At 39.5% G+C, this 24,892-nt stretch overlaps 1 protein-coding gene across 1 annotated transcript in view; it reads right to left on the minus strand.

Annotated features, from left to right (window-relative positions):
• LOC138366268 (uncharacterized) overlaps positions 1-24,892 on the minus strand; it is a 73,810-nt gene extending 48,918 nt beyond the window's left edge. The window contains exons 1-2 of the mRNA XM_069327267.1: positions 24,747-24,892; positions 8,096-8,575 (exon numbers count right to left, since the gene is read on the minus strand). Of these exons, the coding sequence (XP_069183368.1) occupies positions 8,096-8,147 (52 nt within the window). The 5' untranslated portion in view covers positions 8,148-8,575; positions 24,747-24,892. The remainder of the gene's footprint in view (positions 1-8,095; positions 8,576-24,746) is intronic.

Here is a 24,892-nt window from a genome sequence, read left to right on the forward strand (position 1 = left end):
GGCTTATGATCGTGGCTATTGCAAGAAAAATAAGTCATTGTATCACCGAAGCACGGAATGGCATGTCTTGTTGCAAGCCTTATTACACTAGCATGTGTCGTTGAAGGCTTCATTATACTGGGGTAGTGAAGAGTGATGTTGCTGTGGCCTCTAAGAATAAGAAGACGAGAAGTAGATATAAGAAGAAATGTCTCGGACGTGAAGTAAAGGTCTAGAAAGCTTGAGATAGATGTCAGCATGAGATGGCGTCGAATCTACAGCAAAAGATAAAGTTGCCGATGGCAGGCAGACGATGAGGAGTCACAGGAGGGGCAGATGTGTTGCCGAGCCCACAATAGGGTCGTCACTATGCAGTAGAGACAGCTTGCCGAGGCGATGGATAGCGATGTCCTGGTTAGCGCGAGATTCATAACCTCTGCAGCAAAGCTTGAGTAAGAACCTATAGATACGAGGGTATAAACGTCTGGAGGTTCGGCTTATAAAAATTAGTGGGATATATTGACAACTTGATCTCGCTTGAGGTTACATTAGTCCCCCACATGTATCTTTGTCAGAGGTTTCACTATATTGACCTGCTGCCTTGGTGTTGGCTTCATTATAATGGTATATTTCCTTGACGGAGGCTTCATTATACTGGCATGTTTCCTTGCTGGAGGTTTAATTATACTGACACGATTCCTAGCCGGAAGCTTCATTATATTTGCGCATGTGATCTTGCCCATGTCGTAATTATACTCGCAAATGTGCTCCTACTGTAGGCTACACTTTTATACACACTACGACTTTTACATCCATTATAATATCATCGCCTGTTTTTAAAGGCAACTAATATTTCTTTCACGCGCCATATATGCAATTTGTAAATCTTGCTTGCTCATGTTTCTCAGACGAAGATGTGAAACACGGCCACCACGTACGTGCGTGCGGTCATGTGTCTCACTCGGCTGGTGATCCCTCATAAATTAAGTATATTAGAGCCAGCTCTCGAGCAGCTAGGGCTAATAAACTGACGAACACGAGCGCTCCTGGGCACACTGGTCTCATGCTGGCCCGAGGGGCGACTGTGAAGACCACATTTAGTTAATCCAATTAATTCAAAGAATCTCAGCAATTTGCCTCAAAAAGTGGAGTTCCGTGTAGCGAGTGCTATTCCACTCTCGACTTATCAACATGTCCCTCGAAGAATGGAGCTGCTTGTAGCGAAGTAGGGTGGGCAATTCTTGCTTAGACAAACAACATTCCCTTCGAAGAATGAAGCTCCTGAAACAATGTTGGGTGCGTCATTCTTTTCTCAACAAACCACTATTCTTACTAGTCATTATACCGTGTCGTTCTTTTAACGATAACCGCTGTCTAAGGGTTAAGTAGATCATAAATGTAAATTGCTTTCCTTATAGAGTATTATCGTCCAGTTCCTGAACCAAATTATGCTACTTTTTAGCACTCTATATTAAGCTTAAGTAAACAAAACTCCGAATAGACTGTTGTTATATATGTTAACAAACTCTGAAGCTAGTTCATCAATGTTGAAGTTTACTTAGTTAAACGAAACAAGTTACTTTTCCACCAGCGCTCACAGGATGGGGTTTGAGAGAGAGGCGGGATAACAAATGAACTAAACTAAATTGGTGATCTACTGCCAGGAGCACTCAACTAAGCAATTAGTTGAGCGGATATGGGTATCTGTTCTTCTATATCTATTCCTGCTCCTCCAAGTGCCTCTCTCACACTAGTCTGGATTCTTCCTCGTCGTTTCTTAATGCTCTTGTAATTAACTAATAAATTAAACATTTTACTCCAGTTTAAATTTTCATCAAATATCAACACAAATTTTCCAACTCAGGCAAAGAATTCTTTATGATAATTATTTTGTTAAAATTTTAATCTCTAAAATTGGTTATGAAATTACAAGGATCTTTTTATACAATTATAGCTAACGTTGCTGTACACTGATATAAGAAAAGCAAGCAAAAGACCAGTGCATCTTACTGAAATACATGAATATTGCTGCCATATAAATATTTCACTAGTCTTACCAAGCAGTATGCAGGTTGATATTGGTGACTTCATCAACCATTTAAAGCAATGAGCATTAAGTACATCTATTTTCGAGAGTAAACAGGGACAGGAGTCAACATGTATTAGATGACACGTGATTGAGGCTGACCAGTCACGTCCTGTTGCTGCTGTAGAGTGCGGGAGTGGTATTGGCTCTGCTCACTCTCCTACTCATGTCTGACCGTTTTGTCTATGGCTTTATTAACATGCTATCCGTTCTCATGACTTGTGCAATAACTATAACTGTTAGCATGTTAACAATATATTTATTACTGACATATAATGTAACAATGCAATAACTATAATTGTTAGCATGTAAACAATAAATTTAATATTGACATAGAATGTAACAATCTAACAGAATGTAATCTAACATGGCTAAATCTATGTACAAAATCTAAAAAACTTAACCTAAGTCTCAGAACCAAAGTGTTTTTACATGAACAAATCCGCAAGGGCCGTGATGAGGGTTCGAACCTACGTCCGGGATGATCCCAGACGCGCCTTAGTCGACTGCGCCACGATATGGTAAAAGAATTAAAGTAACCTGGAGTAACACTCCAGGTACCTATCTTCAAAATAGATGATTAAATTGTGCCATAAATAAATGTTAATTAAAAAAAAATAGCTTTCAAGAAATAATTAAATTTGCAACTTGATTTAATTTCACAGGTTTCTCTGAAATATTTGCTTACACGATGTAATATACACCGATGCATTCAAAACAAAATAAAGAGATTATCTTAGGTGTTAACTTTCAATACAGTTGTTTTAGAGGCAATAAACGAAATGTTGATTTGAAATCTTCAAAACACATATTTTATTAGGATCGAACAGTTTTTGTCATTAGTACGCAAAGTTAACAACGCCGTCTTTCTGAAAATTGGTGGCGTTTAAACTTTCAATGAGAAAATAATAAACGTATGTCGTGACCCGTATGGGGAGTCACCGATGCCTTTTTTTCGACCTTTAGGAGGAAGGGGGCAGGAATTCAATGCAGAATTGAAATATGTAGGTGAAGAAGAGAGAAAAACCTTCATAGGAAGATAAGATCTTCAGACGAGGGAAGGATCTTCAGAAGACGGGGTGGGATCTTCGAATGAGAAGATGACAATTGTTTTAAGAAGTAAAGTATCAAAATCATAGGACTATTTTTTAGTATCACAAAACTAGCTCTTGACACAAACTAGGCAAAGTCTACTGGTAGCTGAATAAATGCAGGTGTACCTAAGTATGCAAATAAATGTATATATATATATATATATACAATCCCTCTAATGCGTTATGCGTGGTTTCCTCCGAGGCTATGGGTCCCCCTTCTTCCAGCTAGAGGTGGTACTCCCTTCCATATATATATATATATATATATATATATATATATATATATATATATATATATAAATTAGTTATTTTAAGGGATGATAATAGTCTAGTTTAACCTCAGCCAGGAGTCGTAGCAGGAGTGATTCACATACCAGTTACAATACGTGAGGAGCGAAAACCTTAGATTGGGTGATAAGATAATTAAAACTTTAAAAAAATATAGGAAGAAACTTTTTGTGAGCCAGTGAGAAACTGAGCTTAACCGGTAAAATGTTAAGTCAAAATGAGGTGAGTGTGAGACCAAAAGGATGATATTGGAAGCCTAATGAAGGCGAGCAATGTAAATGAATGAATGGTGGATGTAAATGAATCGAGAGTGAATGAAAACTATGAGGTGGTGAATGGAGTAAAAAACTGATATAGCTACTCGAAAGTATTATAGCTGACATTCGAAGGGGAACTACGTTAAACTTACGAAAACTTGCAGAGAAAAATAACGTGCTATAACAGATGTTACAAGGTGACCACTGAAAATAAGAATGGAGTAGAATCCGGGTAAAAGCGATAGGTAACACCAAAGAATAAAAGATAAAATATTTTAGAGTAGTAAATCTAAAAAGCGGTAGCGAATGGAAGTAAAAATACAGGCAGCGAGGACGGCAAGCCGGGTTAGCAGAGACGAAAGAGAAGGCGGGTATTTACCCGGTGTGTCCGACTGACAAAACGCTGACTAGTGCAAACGTAAAAGGTCGGGGTATTTTGAATGGAAAATTATTCTTACGGAAACGAGGCTCGTGGTGAGATATTGCATTAGTAATACGTGTACGGAGTTCAGAACTTGGAAGACACCGATGTAAGGAAAAAGAGTGGTGACACATCTCAATATTTACTGAGAGAGAGAGAGAGAGAGAGAGAGAGAGAGAGAGAGAGAGAGAGAGAGAGAGAGAGAGAGAGAGAGAGAGAGAGAGAGAGAGAGAGAGAGAGAGAGAGAGAAAGCGAGGGAGAAAGCGAGAGAGAGAAAGCGAGGGAGAAAGCGAGGGAGAAAGCGAGAGAGAGAGAGAGAGAGAGCGAGAGAGAGAGAGCGAGAGAGAGAAAGCGAGAGAGAGAAAGCGAGGGAGAAAGCGAGGGAGAAAGCGAGAGAGAGAGAGAGAGAGCGAGAGCGAGAGCGAGAGCGAGAGCGAGAGAGAGAGAGAGAGAGAGAGAGAGAGAGAGAGAGAGAGAGAGAGAGAGAGAGAGAGAGAGAGAAAGCGAGGGTGGAGGAAGGGAGGGGATAATAAATTTCTGTACCGTGCTTTACATGTGTGGCCACGAGCTGAGGACCAGACTTTCTGACTGGCACAACTTGTAAGACTTGGGGCTCACCGGAGTTGTCAGACTTGGCAGACTTTTTCTCAGGAAGCGCGAAACATCTGATGGCGGAAAATATGAATATTTCCAGCCTTTAATATTCCCGCCTACAGTAATTCAAAAAGGAACGATGTGCCAAAGGAAAGGTTATTGCTTAAAGGAAGATAAGATCTAAATATGTGGGATTACTGTTTAGCATACACGCAACATAAAATTTACAATAATTTGAATTTAAAAAACATAGTAATACTAATAACAGCAACACTAATAATAATAATAATAATAATAATAATAATAATAATCGTTATACTGTACTAATAATTGTTTAGGCGTCTTCATGTCACATCAACACCTTTACATGTCGATTAATTAAAACGGTAAAGTTTCGTTACGTTCTTCGACTAGTCACCAGTAGCTGTTATTTTTGGCAATTGTTAACCGGAAAAGTTTTGTCATTCGTTATGCCATGTTATCAGTGTCCACGTTTCCTCCTACACTTTGCTCTTCAGTGTTTTCGTTGCCTTTTATGGATATTATGTCCGCACCTTCCCCTCTGGGAATGTCATCGTAGTAATAATTTATACAACTTTATAGTTCTAAAATGATACTAGTAATGTTTTCTCTTCCAACTCAAGGATACAAAATATAACATTCACAAATAACAAAGATCCGTCGTCTTTTCCTTTTTAATCCTAACCTGAAATTTATCTATTTCGTTATCACAAAAACTTCACTTTGTTTCATATACTACGGAAAATTCGTTTAATCAGTTATCATCACATTAAAAATATATTTAATTATTTATACAGAGCATCACTTCAATCACTTTCTGAAGATGGTAGGGTTCCCTTTCTCCGCTAAATCTCTTGGTATCTTTCTTTTCTAGATTTGTCCTTATCTCTCCCTTCCATTATCTCTTTATCTCTGTCTTCCCTCATTTGTTATCTTTCCTTTCTATTATTTCTTTATCTTTCCCTTCCCTCCTCTCAAAAACCTGTGTAATATCACTGCTGCATGGGAAGCAGCAAATGTGTTACAGCTCCTTGTGTGTAGACAAAGTCTCAATTTAAACACCAAGTTCTCTTGGTTGTATAGTTGAAAAAATATTCTTTGTAACATTTACACGTACATGACGACCCCTTTGCTTTTACAATTGTAAATACTGTATATAATTTTAACTCTCGATGTCTCTAACCTAATATCAGGATATTACTTCACACTTGGCCAGTTTTCCTTTCTTTTGCAACTTATCCTTTTATAAACATTTTACTCGACTCATTGTAACAGTAAATATTACGAGCAATTTTTCCTTCTATACTGCTACTCATCCCTATTAGAATATAAAATACTAGATTGAGAATCCAGCAGTGCCCGGGTTTCGCTCGCCTCCTTCCCCTCTCTGCTCTCCCCCTCCCCCCCCTTCAACTCTTTCCCTTTCACACCTTCTTTCCCTTCCTTTCTCTCGCGCTCATTCTTTCTCTACCCCCCTCTTTTTATGTGTCAGAAATAATACTGTAACTTGAATGAATTCACGTTCATCGTCTTCGAGTAAACCATGAAAATACGCAAGTAAACCGCAGATTAAACATCAAACCTCTACGGAAAACATGCCCCGATTTAATTTCCGACTTCATACAAATTGCAAGGGGGTCGTTAAACATGCTGATATTTCTGAAACGGGTGGCACTTGGCCCGACCCAGACTGGCCTAAAACACTCGCATACCGCTCTAGCCATGTTTCATGTTGCAAAGCTGGGTAAAGCTGAACCAAAGCGTCTGGCTCCAACCTTAGATAGACAAACATTGTCTTTTATATGGCTTAATCATTCTCGCTTTAATATCACAGACCTACCTTGTGATGATTTCGGGGTTTTGCGTTCACGCGGCCCGGTCCTCGACCAGGCCCTTCTCTTCTTGCTCTTGTTGTTCCTCTCCATGTGTTCCCTCACCCCTTGATGTCATATACCCCTCCCTGCCTGCCTGCCAGCGCTGCAGCCCCCGCTCCCATCCCATCTAATTAAAATCCCCTATAACCTCCCCTCCAGTCTGTCACCTACTCTCCTCTCTCGCGTGTCCCAGTGTACAGGCAGGAGGACGGGGAGAAGCAGACACATCGCAAACACCTAAACTGAGAACTGCGAACTGGTCCACACCAGCAAATTCAAAAACTAATTACCGCAAAGTTCTTATTTCACAACTTATCTATAAGAATCCTTTCTAATTTTGGGGGATACTTCATTATTAATAATATTTTATATTTCAAATGACAGACAAAAACAAAAAATAACATTTGAGAAGTGACATAAGTTTGAAATTGAAACAAACTAAAATCGAATATTGAAATTAAAAATAAAAACAATTTCCTGAGGACAACAGTCTCTCGTGTATGCAGTTCGTAAATTATTTAATTTGAGTCGTAATTAAAGAGAAAGAAACAAATGCGTAAATAAGTGATGATAACTACGATTCCCAGTCTGGATTCTTTCAAATAAGCTTCCATAGATCACGACATTACAATATTACCAGGACGACCCTGCCTTTCCAGTATCACTATAGCCTATTGCCAAGACGCCGCTCCCCCATCAGCAAAATTATTCGCACAACCTGAGACACTATTGGTGGTGGAGTGCGAAAAGATACGTGAATTTAGACAGCTCTATAACAAATGTTCAAGAAATTTGTCAATATTCCATTAAAAATCATCTACTACAAGAACTTTTAACCAAATAGCCACGGTTTGCTAACTGATGGTAGTAAATGTGAGTGATTGCGACCGTTCCATCCCTGTCCAATGGATGGTGGAGAGGGGGTGCATAAGCAACTCAAATTGTGAAACTAGCTCGCCGCATCTTAGTTAAGAAATTATGCAAGTTACTTAGCTTAGAGACCACTTGCAGTCGTTCTCAAACCCATTGTTGATATAATAATTTACTAGAAGCTGTGTAACTAGCTTATCGATACTAACTTGCACATCTAAATTAATTTTGGGGTCCCCATTATACACCTTTGTAACTTTTTCCTCTATCGCTCACAGGATGGGAATGGGGCGTATAATAAACAAACTAATCTAAAAACTAGCATACCCGAGTAAGGCGCGGGCTGTAGGGCCGACTATTCCCATCCAGGCACTGAGGGGTTAACCTCACTAAGACATTCTTAGTCTTTCATGTAAACATTTACAATTTACCAAAGAGATATAGCATGACATGAATGAGGAAGTACAGTTCGAAATATACCTAGCAAAACTCAGAAAAAATGAGAGGCACCATTCACAAGCCATCAGCTAGTGTTCCAGCCGAGGGCCAGTACAGACTTACGGCAAAGAAAAAAAAACTAAACCCTAATGCTGAATAAACGATTTTCTTACCTTGCTCTCTGGACCGTTTTCTGTCGTTGACTTCCTCATCTTGTGATTCCATTTTCTTTGGTTTGAATCTCAACCATCACTTATAAAAAAAAAAACTGGTGCACTGTAGTCCGTAATCTCACTTACATAAGATGTCCGCATGATTTCTTTAAATTAAATTTCCAATTGTTTATAATTCACTAAACGAGTTATCCTTTTTAAATACACTAAAATTAATCTAGGAAACGTCTTGAATTTGTGGAAAGAAATCATCTTTACAATCAGCCTTAAAAGTTAAATTCTCTCAAATAAGTGTGTTGGCTTCCCAGGAAGTCATCCATTTATTAGCCAAACCCAACGATGTTTAACCAGTTGTCCGAGTGGCGCACTCATCATTCACTACTACTCTTATTTTCCAAATAGTACACTATTCACTAATATATAATTTATTTCCTTTTCACAATTACAAAGCTTTTCTAATGGGTCGTTCATCATATAAACCTGCAAAGGAAACAGTAAATATATTTAATGTAATTATTCAGATAAATATAATTTTTCAAGACTAAATACATACAGTTCATTACAATAAACTTTGTGGATTATATTTCGTATTATACACACACAATTTTATATATATATATATATATATATATATATATATATATATATATATATATATATATATATATATATATATATATATATATATATTTATTAAACCTAAAAGGGGTACCACCTCTTGTGCAAGTGTAGGGACACATAGCCTCGGAGAAGAAAATAAAGAGTACTCAGAGAAGACCTTGTGGATCCTTACTGAACACTAATATTGTCTTCTCCTACCACCCCTATTCTTTTAGTGTATATATATATATATATATATATATATATATATATATATATATATATATATATATATATATATATATATATATGTCGTACCTAGTAGCCAGAACGCACTTCTCGGCCTGCTATGCAAGGCCCGATTTGCCTAAAAAGCCAAGTTTTATATATATATATATATATATATATATATATATATATATATATATATATATATATATATATATATATGTCGTACCTAGTAGCCAGAACTCACTTTTTGGCCTACTATTCAAGGCCCGATTTGCCTAATAAGCCAAGTTTTCCTTAATTAATATATTTTTTCTAATTTTTTTCTTATGAAATGATAAAGCTACCTATTTCATTATGTATGAGGTTAATTTTATTTTATTGGAGTTAAAATTAACGTAGATATATGACCGAACCTAACCAACCCTACCTAACCTAACCTAACCTATCTTTATAGGTTAGGTTTGGTTAGGTAGCCGAAAAAGTTAGGTTAGGTCAGGTTAGGTAGGTTAGGTAGTCGAAAAACAATTAATTCATGAAAACTTGGCTTATTAGGCAAATCGGGCCTTGCATAGTAGGCTGAGAAGTGCGTTCTGGCTACTAGGTACGACATATATATATATATATATATATATATATATATATATATATATATATATATATATATATATATATGTCGTACCTAGTAGCCAGAACGCACTTGTCAGCCTACTATGCAAGGCCAAATTTGCCTAATAAGCCAAGTTTTCCTGAATTAATATATTTTCTCTAATTTTTTTCTTATGAAAAGATAAAGCTACCCGTTTCATTATGTATGAGGTCAATTTTTTATATTTTAGTTAAAATTAACGTAGATATATGACCGAACCTAACCAACCCTACCTAACCTAACCTAACCTATCTTTATAGGTTAGGTTAGGTTAGGTAGCCGAAAAAGTTAGGTTAGGTTAGGTTAGGTAGGTTAGGTCGTCGAAAAACAATTAATTCATGAAAACTTGGCTTATTAGGCAAATCGGGCCTTGCATAGTAGGCCAAAAAGTGCGTTCTGGCTACTAGGTACGACATATATATATATATATATATATATATATATATATATATATATATATATATATATATATATATAGAAATATACGATCAAATCATAGAAATATACGAAATATACGATCAAATCTAACCTAACCTGAAAGGTTTTGACAGATTTGATATGAAAAAACATATCAGAACCAAAAATGGTTCTATATCAGAACCAAAAATGACTTACCAAACTAACCTTGCCTAAACATGCCTGCTTTCCTTTAACTCTACGTAAGATATAAAAATAGGCCTAAATAAAGTATCAAATAATGTCACCAACATAATATAATAGTTTTGTAAGTGCTGAAAGTTTTTGTAAGTGCTGGAAGTTTTTGCAGATATGAAAACACACAAAAAATGCTTTGGTCTACAGGTAAAACTCCCTTTGGCCTAGTAATGCGGTTCTGGCAATTAGATAGGATATAGCTTAAATAAAACTGAATTATTATTTATTATAACTTATCTCTTGAATGAACTGTAAACTAGAAACACTAAAAGTGTGACACTTGGGTTCCAGTTCGAATATTAACTTAAGATAGGTTACCATTCGTTCAAAAAGTAGAGTAAAATCTGTACCTTTACAATATTAAGACACTTTTCTACATTTCCAACGCAATGAAATACCAACCAATGATGTATTTGAAACAATACCTCAGTAATATTTTATAAGCGTATATAAATGTAAATTTTATCGTTACAAAATCTTGCAGAAAATGTCATCGTATACTTTATAAGTCTTTGAATTTATCCTTTTCACATATTGTTGGTATGGCTACTAGCTGTTTTACAATAAATAGTATATAAAGTCTGTTAATTTGCACGAGCTATGAGTGTGTATTCAAACAGAATACATTTCTCCAAGATTTCCTATCCAGGCTCTGATGATGCTTTTAAGGTTTGTTTACATGCTTGTTTGCTCGCCTGGCGTAGTTTGAGAGCTTGAGCTCTAATAGAGAAACTTAAGAGATCAATGAGCAATGTGAAAGACAAATTATAAAGTAAACAAATCAATCTGATAGTCGGTAGAAGAACCACTTTGACCGTTTCTTCTGCCTTGCCACTATACTAATCAAAAGGTGCAGTATTAAATAATATGCAGTTTATTCTATCAGAGAAGGCTTATAGGCTTCTAGTTTATACCAGTCGCCCAGGTGATCAATAATTCCTCGATATTTTCCAAGACTTCACAAAAAAGGCAAATAACCTTTAGTATTTTACTTTTCACAAATGCTGAACTGTATACACAATTTTAGATCAAATAAAGGCAATGCTGTATACTGAAGTGGTTTTGATCTCTCTTTGCCTACCTTAATATTATTTGTTCCTAAATTACCATTATAAATACGATTAAATCTTCATAATATTTTCTCTCAAAACAAACATCCTTAATACTGCATGATCATTTATAATGCAAATTTAAAAAGAATCATGGCTTTTTGGCAGGCGTCACTTGCACAGGCTGGGTTTTGGTTCATAATTAGAATTCGCCGTCGAGTCGGTCTGAGACAAAAGGCGATAGAAAACTTCCCTGGAGAAGTTTAACGCGTAAAAAACCGCAGCTGTGACTTTTTGAAGACTAGAATCGTCACTAAAAGCTTGGGAGAAGAAAGAGTTATGTTTCTTCCAACCATTAGGGCGGACTTTCTTGAGTTGTTATATAGACCAAGTGGGAAAGTTTGGTACTTTTTAAAGAAGGAGAAAGTTAAAAACTTGAAAAGGAATTGCTGCATATAAAAAATAATAGCATATAGAAGGAAAGACAATTGGAGAACAGGAAAATGAGACAGGATCAAAAAATCATATAAGGAAAAAATACTTTTAGAAAAGTGGCAAAATAATTATACAAATACAATTTAAATTGAGAAAAATCTACTTATATCCAATATAGAAAATACAGCTTTCTTGAGATTAATACGCGCTCTAGAATGTTGTAAAGTTATATAAATTCAAAGTATAAAAACTACACTAGAGCTAGAACGATAGCACAAGAAAATATCGGCAATAACAAACATTTTTATGCTCTGAGTATGATGTGAGTATGATGTTCACGTTTCGACTGAGACATTCATTGATTTTTATATGCTCTTGTGGAAATTCACATGCAACGTTTGACCTACTAAATGGAAAATATTTAACTATTGTCTCCCGCTCACGATAAGCTTTTAGTAAAGTTTATCTCCTACCATGAAGAAACAATAATTGCAGACTGTCTCCAACTGGAGTGTCCTGCTCTTTAGAAAGTTGTTAACACTTTTATCCAGTCCATAAGAAACAATTCTTGCAGCTTATATCCTCCTCTTAAAAAAGTTCTTGTAACTTTTTGCATGCAGAAGAGAAAGATTACAAGGGACAAAAACATTTAAGTCGTTTGTGAACCATTTCCGTCCAGTTGTATACATTATCCGTAAGACAAAATACAGTATATCCATGAAGCAAAATCACTATGAAACAAAATAATCTATCAGTGATACAAACAATCTGTGGTCTGTGGATGAAGCTGTGTGCGGGAAAAATCAGGGGCCGTATGGCAAATCTCTGTTCGGCGCCAGCAATAACTGCTAACTTCCCTAAACTCAAATAATCAGATACTACTTGATGCTCACAATATGAACTAATAATTTTAAAGCAGTTACTACATGAAATTTAAACTCGTTAATTTTACATAAGGCTTGAACATCGGTCTGAAATATCTATAATTATTAATAATAGGCTATCACAGCATGAAACTTTAAATTTTCCAGAATTACTCACTTTAACTAGTTTTACTCTATAGCCAGTACCACATTCTCAATATATACAAGAAATGTGCACATAAATTTATAGTTACATTATATCGAACCAAAGGTTCTAAAATACGTTCCTTGAACAACTTAAAAATGTGGAGCAGTTTTCTTTATTCTTCTATTTTGTAGATGGAACGTGTAAGTTTTTTTTGTGTGTGTACTCACTTAGATGAGCTTGCAGGGGTCCAGCTAGGCTCCTAGCCCCGCCTTCCGTGCATCCCAAGATTAATGCAATGGGTTATTTCTCGCGATTTTACTATATTTAAGTTTAACATTTTGAAAAATTAACTTCAACTACTTCTACGTCTAACCTATTCCATTAGTTAATTATAAATAAACTTTAACACTGAAAAAATTCTTCCTGACCTGTTACTTATTTGTGAGTGATAGTAAGTGTGCGTAAATTCTTCAGGTATAAATAATATTGGACTCGCATAAGCCAATAGGCTTTCTGAAATTTCCATTATTCTTATGTTCTATGACGTTATAACTGAGCGGACCGAATATTAGTACTGGGATTGTGTGGTCCCACAGGAAGCCATGTGGCTAGTGATAGATGTGCTGTGGGATTCATGCACCTCTGGGAGCAAGCCTACTGGTGACAAATGTACTGTTGGCCTCTTGCTCTAATGAATAAATTTGAATGTCATGTACCCTGCATTATATAAGTATTTGTTTACATTAGCAAAGGACAGATTAATGGTAAAATTAATACATTTACCCTACAAACCTCCATCTTACAAGACATGACGATATTTCAACACCAAGACATTATTACCAAATCCAAAATGGCTTAACGCTAAGCTAATTAATAATTAATGAAAGAAAATTAATGAATTTTACGAATAATGAATAATTAATGAAAAACATTCATTATTTCACAAATATAATTAATTAATGAAAAAATAATTCATTCATAAATAAATTTTATTAATTAATGAATTAATGAAAAAAACTAATTAATTCATTAACCCCGTGTAATGAAAGCCATGCCCACAACTGGATACTATGTCTATTATTTTTTATGCTCTCTTAGAAGAAAAATATACGTTGACTTCTTAAGAATGAACGATTAACTGAAACTTGTCCTGTAAAACTGAATAAAATTGAGTGACGTCACACATATTGTGCACACACTGTACTGTATAAAACAAAATTCTATCTCTTATTTTGGTTAGGTTAGGATAGGTTGGGTTGGTTAGGTTAGGATAGGTTGGGTTGGTTAGGTTAGGATAGGTTGGGTTGGTTAGGTTAGGATAGGTTGGGTTGGTTAGGTTTGGTTAGGTTAGGTTAGGTTTACTTAAAGAGAAACAATGACGTACGTAGTGGTGACAAGTTTCTCAGGTCTTGTACCATCCTGCTGGCTCTTCCCGCCACCTTGACATTCAAAATGGTGGGCGGGAGAGGAAGTATAAACTTACATTTTCTTCGTGCCAATTTTTCCGCCCCATTACACACCGGAATATGAGATGATTCTGGTAAACATTTGTTCAACTTCCAGAAATTCTAGTAAATCTAACCTCTAGTAAATCTAACCTAGTAGTTAGCACCTCACATTAGCTGAGGCCTAATGACAAATGCTACATTTGAGACCTAATATAGCCCTAACAAACTCTGGGAACAGTGCCCAGCCGGTGTCACACGCAAAATGTGAATTTCTTGCCCGCCTTTGACCTGTCGAAGTAACGCAGACCTACTTCCTGTATACAAATGTTGCTCCACGTCGCCACACTTACACTATATATAGGTGTATCTGGATTACTTTTTCCAGTTTCATTTTGACACCCAGATTTTACCCTAGTCCGCCTGCGGAATATGCACATATTCCGCAGGTGTTTTAGACAACTGAGAAAACCTGCGTGCTGATCGCGTCGAAAGAGCTACTGTAGGAAACGACGGACAGCCTCTGCAGGCGCCGCAGGAAACCTGAAAGAACAGCGAATGTCACTCACCGCTCAGAACCTTAGCACTTCATCTGACAGCCACTCTATGAGGTTCAAAAAGGTGGGCGAGTCTTGAGGTTGGCCATGCTAGCCTTCCGAGGTTGAAATATAGCAGCATTTGAGGAGGGTGACAAACATGCGGGCGTGAGGCGTGAGCGCGTGCGGGTGTCTGACGTCTTGGCGGGAGACTGTCACTCGCCGCCCTCCACCACCTTCCCGCCATCGGCACATTCATAACCCAACCTTCTATAAATAATAAATGTTATGGAATTATTTGCCCTTACAGCTCCAGGAGTGTGCCTAATATTACTGTTATGTATTATAGGCCTTCCTTAGGAAGCCCAATGTCGTATATGCCTTTACACCTAAGTACTAACGAATGTTTCTTCCATATGTTAACTTCTCAAATTTCTAAAATGTTACAACTAATCGCTCTGAAAATTATAAAGTCCTCTTATAATTAAACTGGTTTCACTGCATCCCAATCTCATGAACTGACAAGTGTCTAAGTGGTTTTGCCTAACCAAACGCGCAGTAACCTAGACCAGCCCACCTAACAAAACAAGCCCGATGCTCAGTAGATTCATTATAAGTGCAGATTGTTTCTTAATTTCCATTAAAACACCTTAATTTGAATACTTCTGTCGAAACCATCCCAACTGAAGTCCAGCCTCATCTTGGTACTTGAATATGAAAGCATATTAAGGTACGCAGCTTTGAAAAAAAGTAACAGCTGAAGTGTGTTTTTGGTTGTTTGATCCGCTCAGGTTACTTATTAAACCAATCTCTGATAAATCACTAAGTATAACCATAGGGAATATGTTGACTGTGATGTGCAACGGTCTATATATTGTGCATTTATGTTGTCATGTTAAATGTAGCTGATGGGAGGGTATCTTGTTATTATCATTTAGTAATAAATTAGGCTATCTATTTCCATTAATGATTCCAACAAACTTCTGTCTTAATATTATATTAGCTGAATTATGAGCAAAGATATTACATAATTTCATTTGAATATTATTTGGTCGTAGTTTTCCATATTCTTAAAACATTTGAAAATTTTCTATGCTATTATAATAATAATCTTGATTGAGAATGGTGTTTTTGTTTCATAATTAATACGAAGAAGCTTATTCTGGACTACACTTCGAAAAAAGTGACACAGATGACAATTTGGCAACAGCAACGAAAACACTTTCTAGGCTACAGTACTTGACATTGTTGATGATATGTATGCATTAGGCTGCGAGAACCAGATCAGATATGAAACCGTTGAATTACATTGCGAGATTGACTTGCAAATATAAACTTGGCGTTTCGACATAGACCTTACTCAAGGTCTAACGTTTATGTTAGTTGGTGAATTCCAGTAGGAAGATTTTATAATACTAAAAAAATAATAACGAACAAAATCAATCATAACGCTAAAAAATTATATAATTAATTGACATATTTTATTTTTAATTATTGTTTAGAAGTCAACTCCTATGAAAAATAAACTACTACTAATTTCTTATGAAACAAAATAACCGGTACCTCAGTCATTAGCTAAGTTTTACAATTATCAACACTTTATACAACACATTTGTTTCTCATCTTTAATGTATGAGTTTAGTGTATATTTGTTTCAGCTACGATACTCTTACTTGTATGGGACATATAGTATGTCATAACCTCATGACTTAGCCCTGGCGAGTTGGCAGCGTTCCCACACAACAGGTGCCTGGGCCGCTCCGCCACACAGGATGTGCGCTTCCTATCATTCTTTGACCTGTCTCCTGATGTGACGCCCCTGTTGTCCAAAAAGATGAGCTCCTTCCTATACAGCCTCTGGGAGCTAATCATCCAGGATGTGTCCTCCATACAGTGAACCGTCAGGATGTAGGATGTGTCTACAATACTGAGAAACGGTCAAGGTGTAGTAGCATGTCACATGGTAGTAATTAGCGAGCACAACTGTGTAATGTTGGAATGTTAATGAAGGTCGTCTCCATATACTGACTGTACTGACGGTGGCTATTACTACCGGAGGCTGTACTGCACATTCAATATAGTACATCAGTACAAAGTAGCATCCATTTAAATAGATTAAATAAAACATTTGAATGGAATAGCATCCATTTAGCCTGTTTTTTTTTAGTTTTCCGACTGGCGGCACTTTTAGGGATTAAACGCTATTCTCCTGTGTTTTTGTTGATTCCCTTTATTCCACTATGAGAGGAAAGAACATTTGCTCACTCTTTAATCCTCCCTTCTTTTTTCTTCTCTTCTTTTTCTTCCCTTCTTTCTCCATAAAGAAAGACTTCATTCCCATTTCCAGGTGGTCAGGTGACCTGCCTCCCTCTGGGGGACTGACTATAATGTTTGCCCACCAATCGTCCCTCGGCACACCTCCGTTGCCAGGTGAGTATGACGGGCTCACCATAGCCTGTGCTGCTTGGAACTTTTTGTTTAGAATAGCTGAATCTAAAACAACAACAGTCTTCCCTCCGCACTCTCTATCTTGCTCTAGTGAAGGTGAATTGAGCCGAAAACGCGTTCAACATTCTCAATTTTTTTAAAATGTGTTTTTTTCGCATACTTGGATCAGTGTTTTTGTTATCGTTGCTGCATATACATATGCATCAACGATCACGATCATGAATTAACCTCAACTACCTCCTCTTCTAGTTCGTGCACTCGTGTGCGTGTGTGTATTCATCTAATTGTATTCACCTAGTTGTGCTTGCGGGGGTTGAGCTCTGTTCTTTCGGCCCGCCTCTCAACTGTCAATCAACTGTTTTCTATTTTTTTCCCACACCACACACACACACACACACACACACACACACACACACACACACACACACACACACACACACAGGAAGCAGCCCGTGACTGCTGACAAACTCCCAGGTGCATAATTACTGTTAGGTAACAGTGGCATCAGGGTGAAAGAAACCCTGCCCATTGTTTCTCGCCGGCGCCGGGAATCGAACCCAGGTCCACAGGATCACGCGTCCAGCGTGCTGTCCAGTCAGCCACCGGCCCCCTTTGTGTGTGTGTGTGTGTGTGTGTGTGTGTGTGTGTGTGTGTGTGTGTGTGTGTGTGTGTGTGTGTGTGTGTGTGTGTGTGTGCACATATAAGTGAGTGCACGAGCTAGAAGGGGAGGTAGTTAAGGCTAACTCAGTTCACAGCTTGAACAGCTCAAGTGGTAAAAAATGTTAATAAGGTCGGGGGTCATCGCATCAGATGACAACCACAATGCAGGACCAAGGAGCTGAAACTGCATCTCTACAGACTCATCTAGGTAAGAACATCTAGATAAATGTACACACACACACACACACGTGCAAACGAGCACGCATTACTTTTTCTCCTTCACACACGAACACGTGCACTACCCCCCTTTCCCTTCCCTCTTCCACACCAACACATGAGCGCGGCGCCCTGTGCCACATACAAGCACGGACTGCCCCCTTCCCCACCCCTCCACTTACGAACACGCGTACACACACGCCACCTCCCCCCCCCCCACCCCCCTTCACTAACTCTACAAATCTCCTGCCCCTCTCACCGAACCCACTGCCCCTCTCACCCAACCCACTGCCCCTCTCACCCAACCCACTGCCCCTCACACCCAGCCCACTGTCCCTCACACGCAACCCACTGCCCCTCACACGCAACCCACTGCCCCTCTTACCCAACCCACTGCCCCTCACACCCAGCCCACTGCCCCTCACACGAAACCCACTGCCCCTCTTACCCAACCCACTGCCCCTCACAACCAGCCCACTGCCCCTCAAACGCAACCCACTGTCCCTCTTACCCAACCCACTACCCCCTCTCACCCAACCCACTGCCTCCTCTCACCCAACCCCCTGCCCAGTGATGTCAGGGGTTTCATGGGAGGCATCCTGTTTATATCCACACAAATCACTCGCAACAGTTTACTCTGAAACTTTAGTGTTCATCCGTCCTGAAAACATCTTTTTGAACATAATTAAAATGTACACTATTTGTAATTCTTTATATGAGTTTATTGTAATTGACGTAGCTCTTGTGGCGCTTCTGAAGTAAGGAAGAGCGAGTGCCGGAGGACTGGTGTTGTGGAGAGGCGATAGAGGTGGTCAAGTGGTGGAGTAGCAACAGTGGGTAGGCTGTGTCGGGGCTGACACCTGCACGCTCCCTCGCCCTTCACTTGATAACCAAGGTACAAGTTACCCAGCCTGGAACCCCAGTAGTCTTCCTTGTAGTGTATCAGTGTATCATTAGTACTAACACAATATTATATGTTTTATTGACCCGCAACATTGTACCAGTGACAAGTTTACCTTTGTAATATTTCCATTATATACAATCTATATGAGAGAACGACCTATTTGTCTGTATGAGGTTGGAGGCCAGATACTTGGGGCTAGCCTCATTCAATTTTGATTTCTTTTCTTAAAACAATTAACGTTAATTCAGCAGGCTACTGAACATATGGCCCTGTATGACTAACCGTCCTGTGAGATGGGGACTCTTAGTATCACTGCTACCTTATTCACTCTTGTGTTGATGATATCCTTATAATGCACCCAGAGTTTGCCAGTGCAAAGTACTTATCATATGCCTCTGTATGGCTAAAAAAAAAATAATTCAGGGGGAGAAAATGAGAATTGGGAGCGAGGGTGAAGAGGGGAGAGGTGGAGAGGGAGGATGCCAGGCAAGAGAGGAGAGAGGAGAGAATGAGAGAGAGGGAGGAGAGGGGAAGAGAAGGGAGGACAGAGAAAAAGAGAGAGGGAGGTGGGAGTGAGACCCGGGCGCAGTCAGGTGGTCCTCCCCCCACCCCCCATAATATTTTAAAGAAAAATATTAACTGTATCTGAGTACAAGTCAACAGCAAGGGTGGGCGTCCCCTGGTGAGGACTGCCTCTGAGCCCCATACCTTACACAACTAGTAACCATTATAAATTCACATTAATGCATTCATAAATCTGTGTATCTATGTATTTACGTATGTAGCTTAGCCTAACATTTTAAAAGCATTACGATCACCTGTGGTTGTTCAATAAATCTCTGAACTGTATGTTTGACAAATCTTTCATCCTATCCATGGAGGACAGAAGAAAATGTATATATGCTGGTTAGCATTGTAAATGTGTGGCCACGTCTGTGGTAGAAAATAATAATAATAAAAAAAAAACTGGTAACATGGAGCACGGGCAACTGTTGCTCCCTCGCCTACTCACGCTGCACCAAGTGCTCTACTCACCCACCTGTTGCTCAAAGAGAAACTTATAATTCATCCACACTTCACACCGAAATGCTGATTACTAAACTATCCCTTGAACATGTACATGACTGTCGTAATACAAATGTCATGAGTATAACCAAACCAGCCCTCTACACACTAAGAAATCCCGGCCCATCAGACAATGCAAACTTCGGCTACTAGAATCAAAAGTCAGAATATAAGGGGTATTAATATAAAGGGCATAATATAAGGGATATAACAGACAGCTACGATGACAGGCAGCTACACATGACAGGCAGCTACACATGACAGGCAGCTACACATGACAGGCAGCTACACATGACAGACAGCTACACATGACAGGCAGCTACACATGACAGGCAGCTACACATGACAGACAGCTACACATGACAGGCAGCTACACATGACAGACAGCTACACATGACAGCTACAAGCAGCGTCCCGGTCAGCACCATGTGGGAACCTGTCATTAGCAGTCACGTTGCCATCGAGTCCTACTGCCATATTTTTTACCAAAGTTTAATTGGCAATTAGACTATTGAACTGTAAGGTAATCTCTCATATCCCACAGTTATACCAGATATTAATTCTCTTATCAGACAAATCGAAATTTGACCAATAATCAATTGCATATGAACCAATCGTTGTTGTGTATTTTTACTAAACCAAACTAGTTAATTAAACAGCGATGAGTTCTTCTCGCTAACAATACTAAGTGATTCACTCAATTTCATCATACAATGAAGAAGCTGTATACAGGAGCAACCGTAGACCAGTTGGACATGCCATACGAATGTTGTCCAGCTCCCTGGGTAGTGACCTGCCCACGTGTTGACCAGCTCCCTGGGTAGTGACCTGCCCACGTGTTGACCAGCTCCCTGGGTAGTGACCTCCCCACGTGTTGTCCAGCTCCCTGGGTAGTGACCTGCCCACGTGTTGTCCAGCTCCCTGGGTAGTGACCTGCCCACGTGTTGACCAGCTCCCTGGGTAGTGACCTGCCCACGTGTTGTCCAGCTCCCTGGGTAGTGACCTGCTCACGTGTTGTCCAGCTCCCTGGGTAGTGACCCACCCACGTGTTGTCCAGCTCCCTGGGTAGTGACCTGCCCACAAACAGCTGATAGGCCTAGTTATCTAGTAACATCAGTTACTGAACTCTTACTGTAGAATGTTATAATTTGTCGTCGAGTTTTAAAAAGTGTTTAGTTTAATTAGTTTATTATGGAGCCCCATGCCATCCTTCGGGCGGTGACAGTTTGTCACATAATGGCTTCAGGAACTCGACCCCAAACTACATAGTGTAAGCAGTTAATATTCATGGTGAACACGTTACAGTGTTGTAATTAACGTTACGGAACAGGGTGATGGGTTCGGCACGTAATAGGCCTGTTGATTGGTTGTAGTTTGTTCATTTGCTTGGTGAATGTCTTGGTTGTCTGCCTAACATTCATTACAGTGTCTTTAAAATCTCTCTCTCTCTCTCTCTCTCTCTCTCTCTCTCTCTCTCTCTCTCTCTCTCTCTCTCTCTCTCTCTCTCTCTCTCTCTCTCTCTCTCTCTCTCTCTCTCTCTCTCTCTCTCTCTCTCTCTCTCTCTCTCTCTCTCTCTCTCTCTCTCTCTCTAACAAGCTTTGTGACGTCCAAACAGCATTATTGGTGAAGGGTGTCTCTTAAATTCTTTGCATTTTGACATTCCGTTATATAGTAACATTACGTAGTTAGAATAGTTTTGGTAACACTGTTTACATTTGGTTAGATGTACTCCAGGAGGTGTAAACTCCCTAAGGTACTCGTAGTCAAGCCTAAGTCTGGCTGTAGTGACGCCTACACGTCTGCTCACCTGCTGTGGATGACCCGGCCATACATATATGGATCTTCCTGCTTAGTATTATGATAATAGATTGTTAATTAAATGTTGTCGAAGTTCTCGGTATATTATTACCCTGAGGCTACTGGCAGGTAATCCAGGCTGATAATCACTCTTTAACGCCACAGACTCGTCACATCCCTCATGAATTCAGAGGTCAATTATTACTCTGAGTCCAGAAGAGACAGACTGATCCTGAAACAAGCATGTTACACACTGAATGGTTAATACCTAAATCCGGTCTGACAATTACCTGTCGATGATTCCGGGGATGATTATCCCCGCGGCCCGGTCTTTGACCAGGTCTCCTGGTTGCTGGTCTCATCCACCTGGATTTTTTTTTTATTAAGCCGCCAGCAAAGTTGACCAGTATATAGTCATCAACCTATATATGTGTGTTTGGAGTCAGTCATAACCAGTCACCCCATCACTACACACCATAAATAACACAACCCATCCTCCTGTTTAGATAGTACTTCTGTAACTATGTGCACCATAGTACAAATATTGACGTATTAAGTAATTAGATAGTAGAATTTTCTACTATTCAGTTTATAGTCCGAAAAAATTGAAGCTGAAAAACAAACTTAAATATGCTTGAGCCTAGTATAGCAAACATATACTGTATTAGACCTCAGATGGCGTGTATTAGGCCTAGGAAGGTTAGGTTAGTTTAGGTTGTCTTTGCAACATCAACAAAAGTAGAAAATCATTTTCCGGTTTGTACAAATTCAATAGTACTGATTTCTACTCTCTAATTGCGTTGTAGGTCGGTATATGTACTATGGTCCTCATCCTTCCTATAAATACTATCAAAACAGGAAGATGCGCTGAAATAACAATATAATTAGGATTATAATTAATATAATTAGCCTGCCAAATCGTTGCATAAATGAATGCAAAAATTTTAAAGAACTTACATATTTTATCATAATGAGGCAAAGTTTACTTAACACATTAGGTAAGTTACAAGTGAGTTGAGTCAGCTGCTAATTCAAGCACTGAGTGGGAGTGAGTGGTGAGGGTGAGGGCCGGCCGGGCCAGCTGGGTAGTGACCAGGCTCAACGCTCCCGGCTCATGCTAACTATGCCGCCTTATGCTGCATTAACACACTCTTAATGGACTCACGGCATTATCTATTATTATTCAGCATACTTTAAATATCATCAGCATATCTCCAAAACAGGAGTTTTTAATCATATTTTACAGCTGCACTGCTTAGTAAATATTGGACATGCCACATATTCACCTGACCGTAGCAAAAGTGGTTGTAAACTTCAACTGGATCGTATCTGAACACTCATTGAAATTGGATGTTTTGGGGTCTGTTTAATATAAATTTAACCCAAGTATATATTGCTATGCTCAACGTATCACTTAGTAGCTCAGTGTATCTCCTCATAACTATTTCCCCCGAGCTCCGCTTAAGCTGCAGCACTCACAGTGAGTCAACAGCAGAGAGAACCTCTTCCCACCACACAACACTCCTCCTTAGTGATATATTCTTGTACATCAGAGGGTACAGCAGCAGACATCTACCGACACTCGTCTGCAGGATAGGAGCTCTCCGTCCCACAGCTCGGTGTCTGCAGGATAGGAGCTCTCTGTCCCACAGCTCGGCGTCTGCAGGATAGGAGCTCTCTGTCCCACAGCTCGGCGTCTGCAGGATAGGAGTTCTCCGTCCCACAATTTGTGGCTCAGTTTTGCAGAAAAAGAGCTCCTCCCTCCCACACATCGGTGTGCCTGGATTGTACCTACAGAGAGTGCCGAGAGTTATTGTACTCCTGGAGCTCGGCCTGGGGTCAGGCTTGACTTGTGAACACTACCAATCGAGCGTTTCATATCCAGATCCGCAATTGGTGGTGGCTGAACAGGTGGGAGCAGTGTGCAGTTGTGCCAGCCTACCCAAGGTCTTCTCCCCTGGGGAGGTGCGCGGACGGCAGAGCTGACCACTACACCACAGCTCATCAACTCCCATCAAACATTCAGTAATTAACCTCAACATATAAATAACGTGTCAACAAAAAATATAATTTTTAAAAGAGAAACTTGCAACACTCGCGTAGTGTTTGAATGACGGTGAGAGAAAGGCCCAGTACATGTATAATACAAGAAAACATTGTTTGATAACACCTTAATAAACGATGTTCTTTAGGTTTCATCCGAAAATTTGGTTTAATGTTACACTTACACGTGTATTGGGTCTTTCCTTCACCTTCATCTTTTGTTAATGTCAAGTGTTGTATAAAGTGACATAAGGTCGAGACGAGGGCTACTCCAGCATGGTGGAGAGACTCGTTCAGTGACACAACACAACTTACTGATGAATGAGTAACGAAGTACCGAGGAAATCTACCAGTGAGGTCTCTGGGGCCCCTCTCCAACTCACCACTCTCGCCACAGGCCCTGGGGTCCTTCCTCCTCCTCCTCGCCACACCTCCTGGGGCCTCTCATCACTCTCGTCATAGCTCCTGGGGCCCTTCCTCACTCTCGCCACAGCCCCTGAGGCCACTCATCACAGCTCCTGGGGCCCCTCATCACAGCTCCTGGGGCCCCTCATCACTCTTTTTCACTAACCCTGGGGCCCCTCATCACTCGCCTCAAACCCTGGGGCCCTTCCTCACTCTTGCCACACACCATAACTCACTTGTGCAGATGGAGCAACAAAGCAGATAACACCTGCACAGTAAAACATGGGTGTTGCCTTGATGTTTATGCGGACATTTAGGACCTGCCCGCATCCCTCTAGGCATCCATTAAACGTATTTGGTATTTCATACAGTTGGGACGCTTGTGGTAGCACTGTGGCTTCCACTACATAGTCAACATTCACACTACACTTCCCATCCCAGTTTATATCCACAACAATGTTGACAACATCACATGATTACGATAAGACACGTCGATCACTGCATACTTTCAACTTTCTTATCAAAGTTGAGCATGATAAACGAGAACAAGGCTGGACCAGAGGCCAAGACTGTCGCCAACACTTCGAGCAGATCATATGTAAGGCCACGTCTGCACTGCCATCCCCGCCACCAGTGCCATCCACGCCACCAG

This window comes from Procambarus clarkii, chromosome 2 (genome assembly GCF_040958095.1).
Source record: "Procambarus clarkii isolate CNS0578487 chromosome 2, FALCON_Pclarkii_2.0, whole genome shotgun sequence".
Lineage (NCBI taxonomy): Eukaryota > Metazoa > Arthropoda > Malacostraca > Decapoda > Cambaridae > Procambarus > Procambarus clarkii.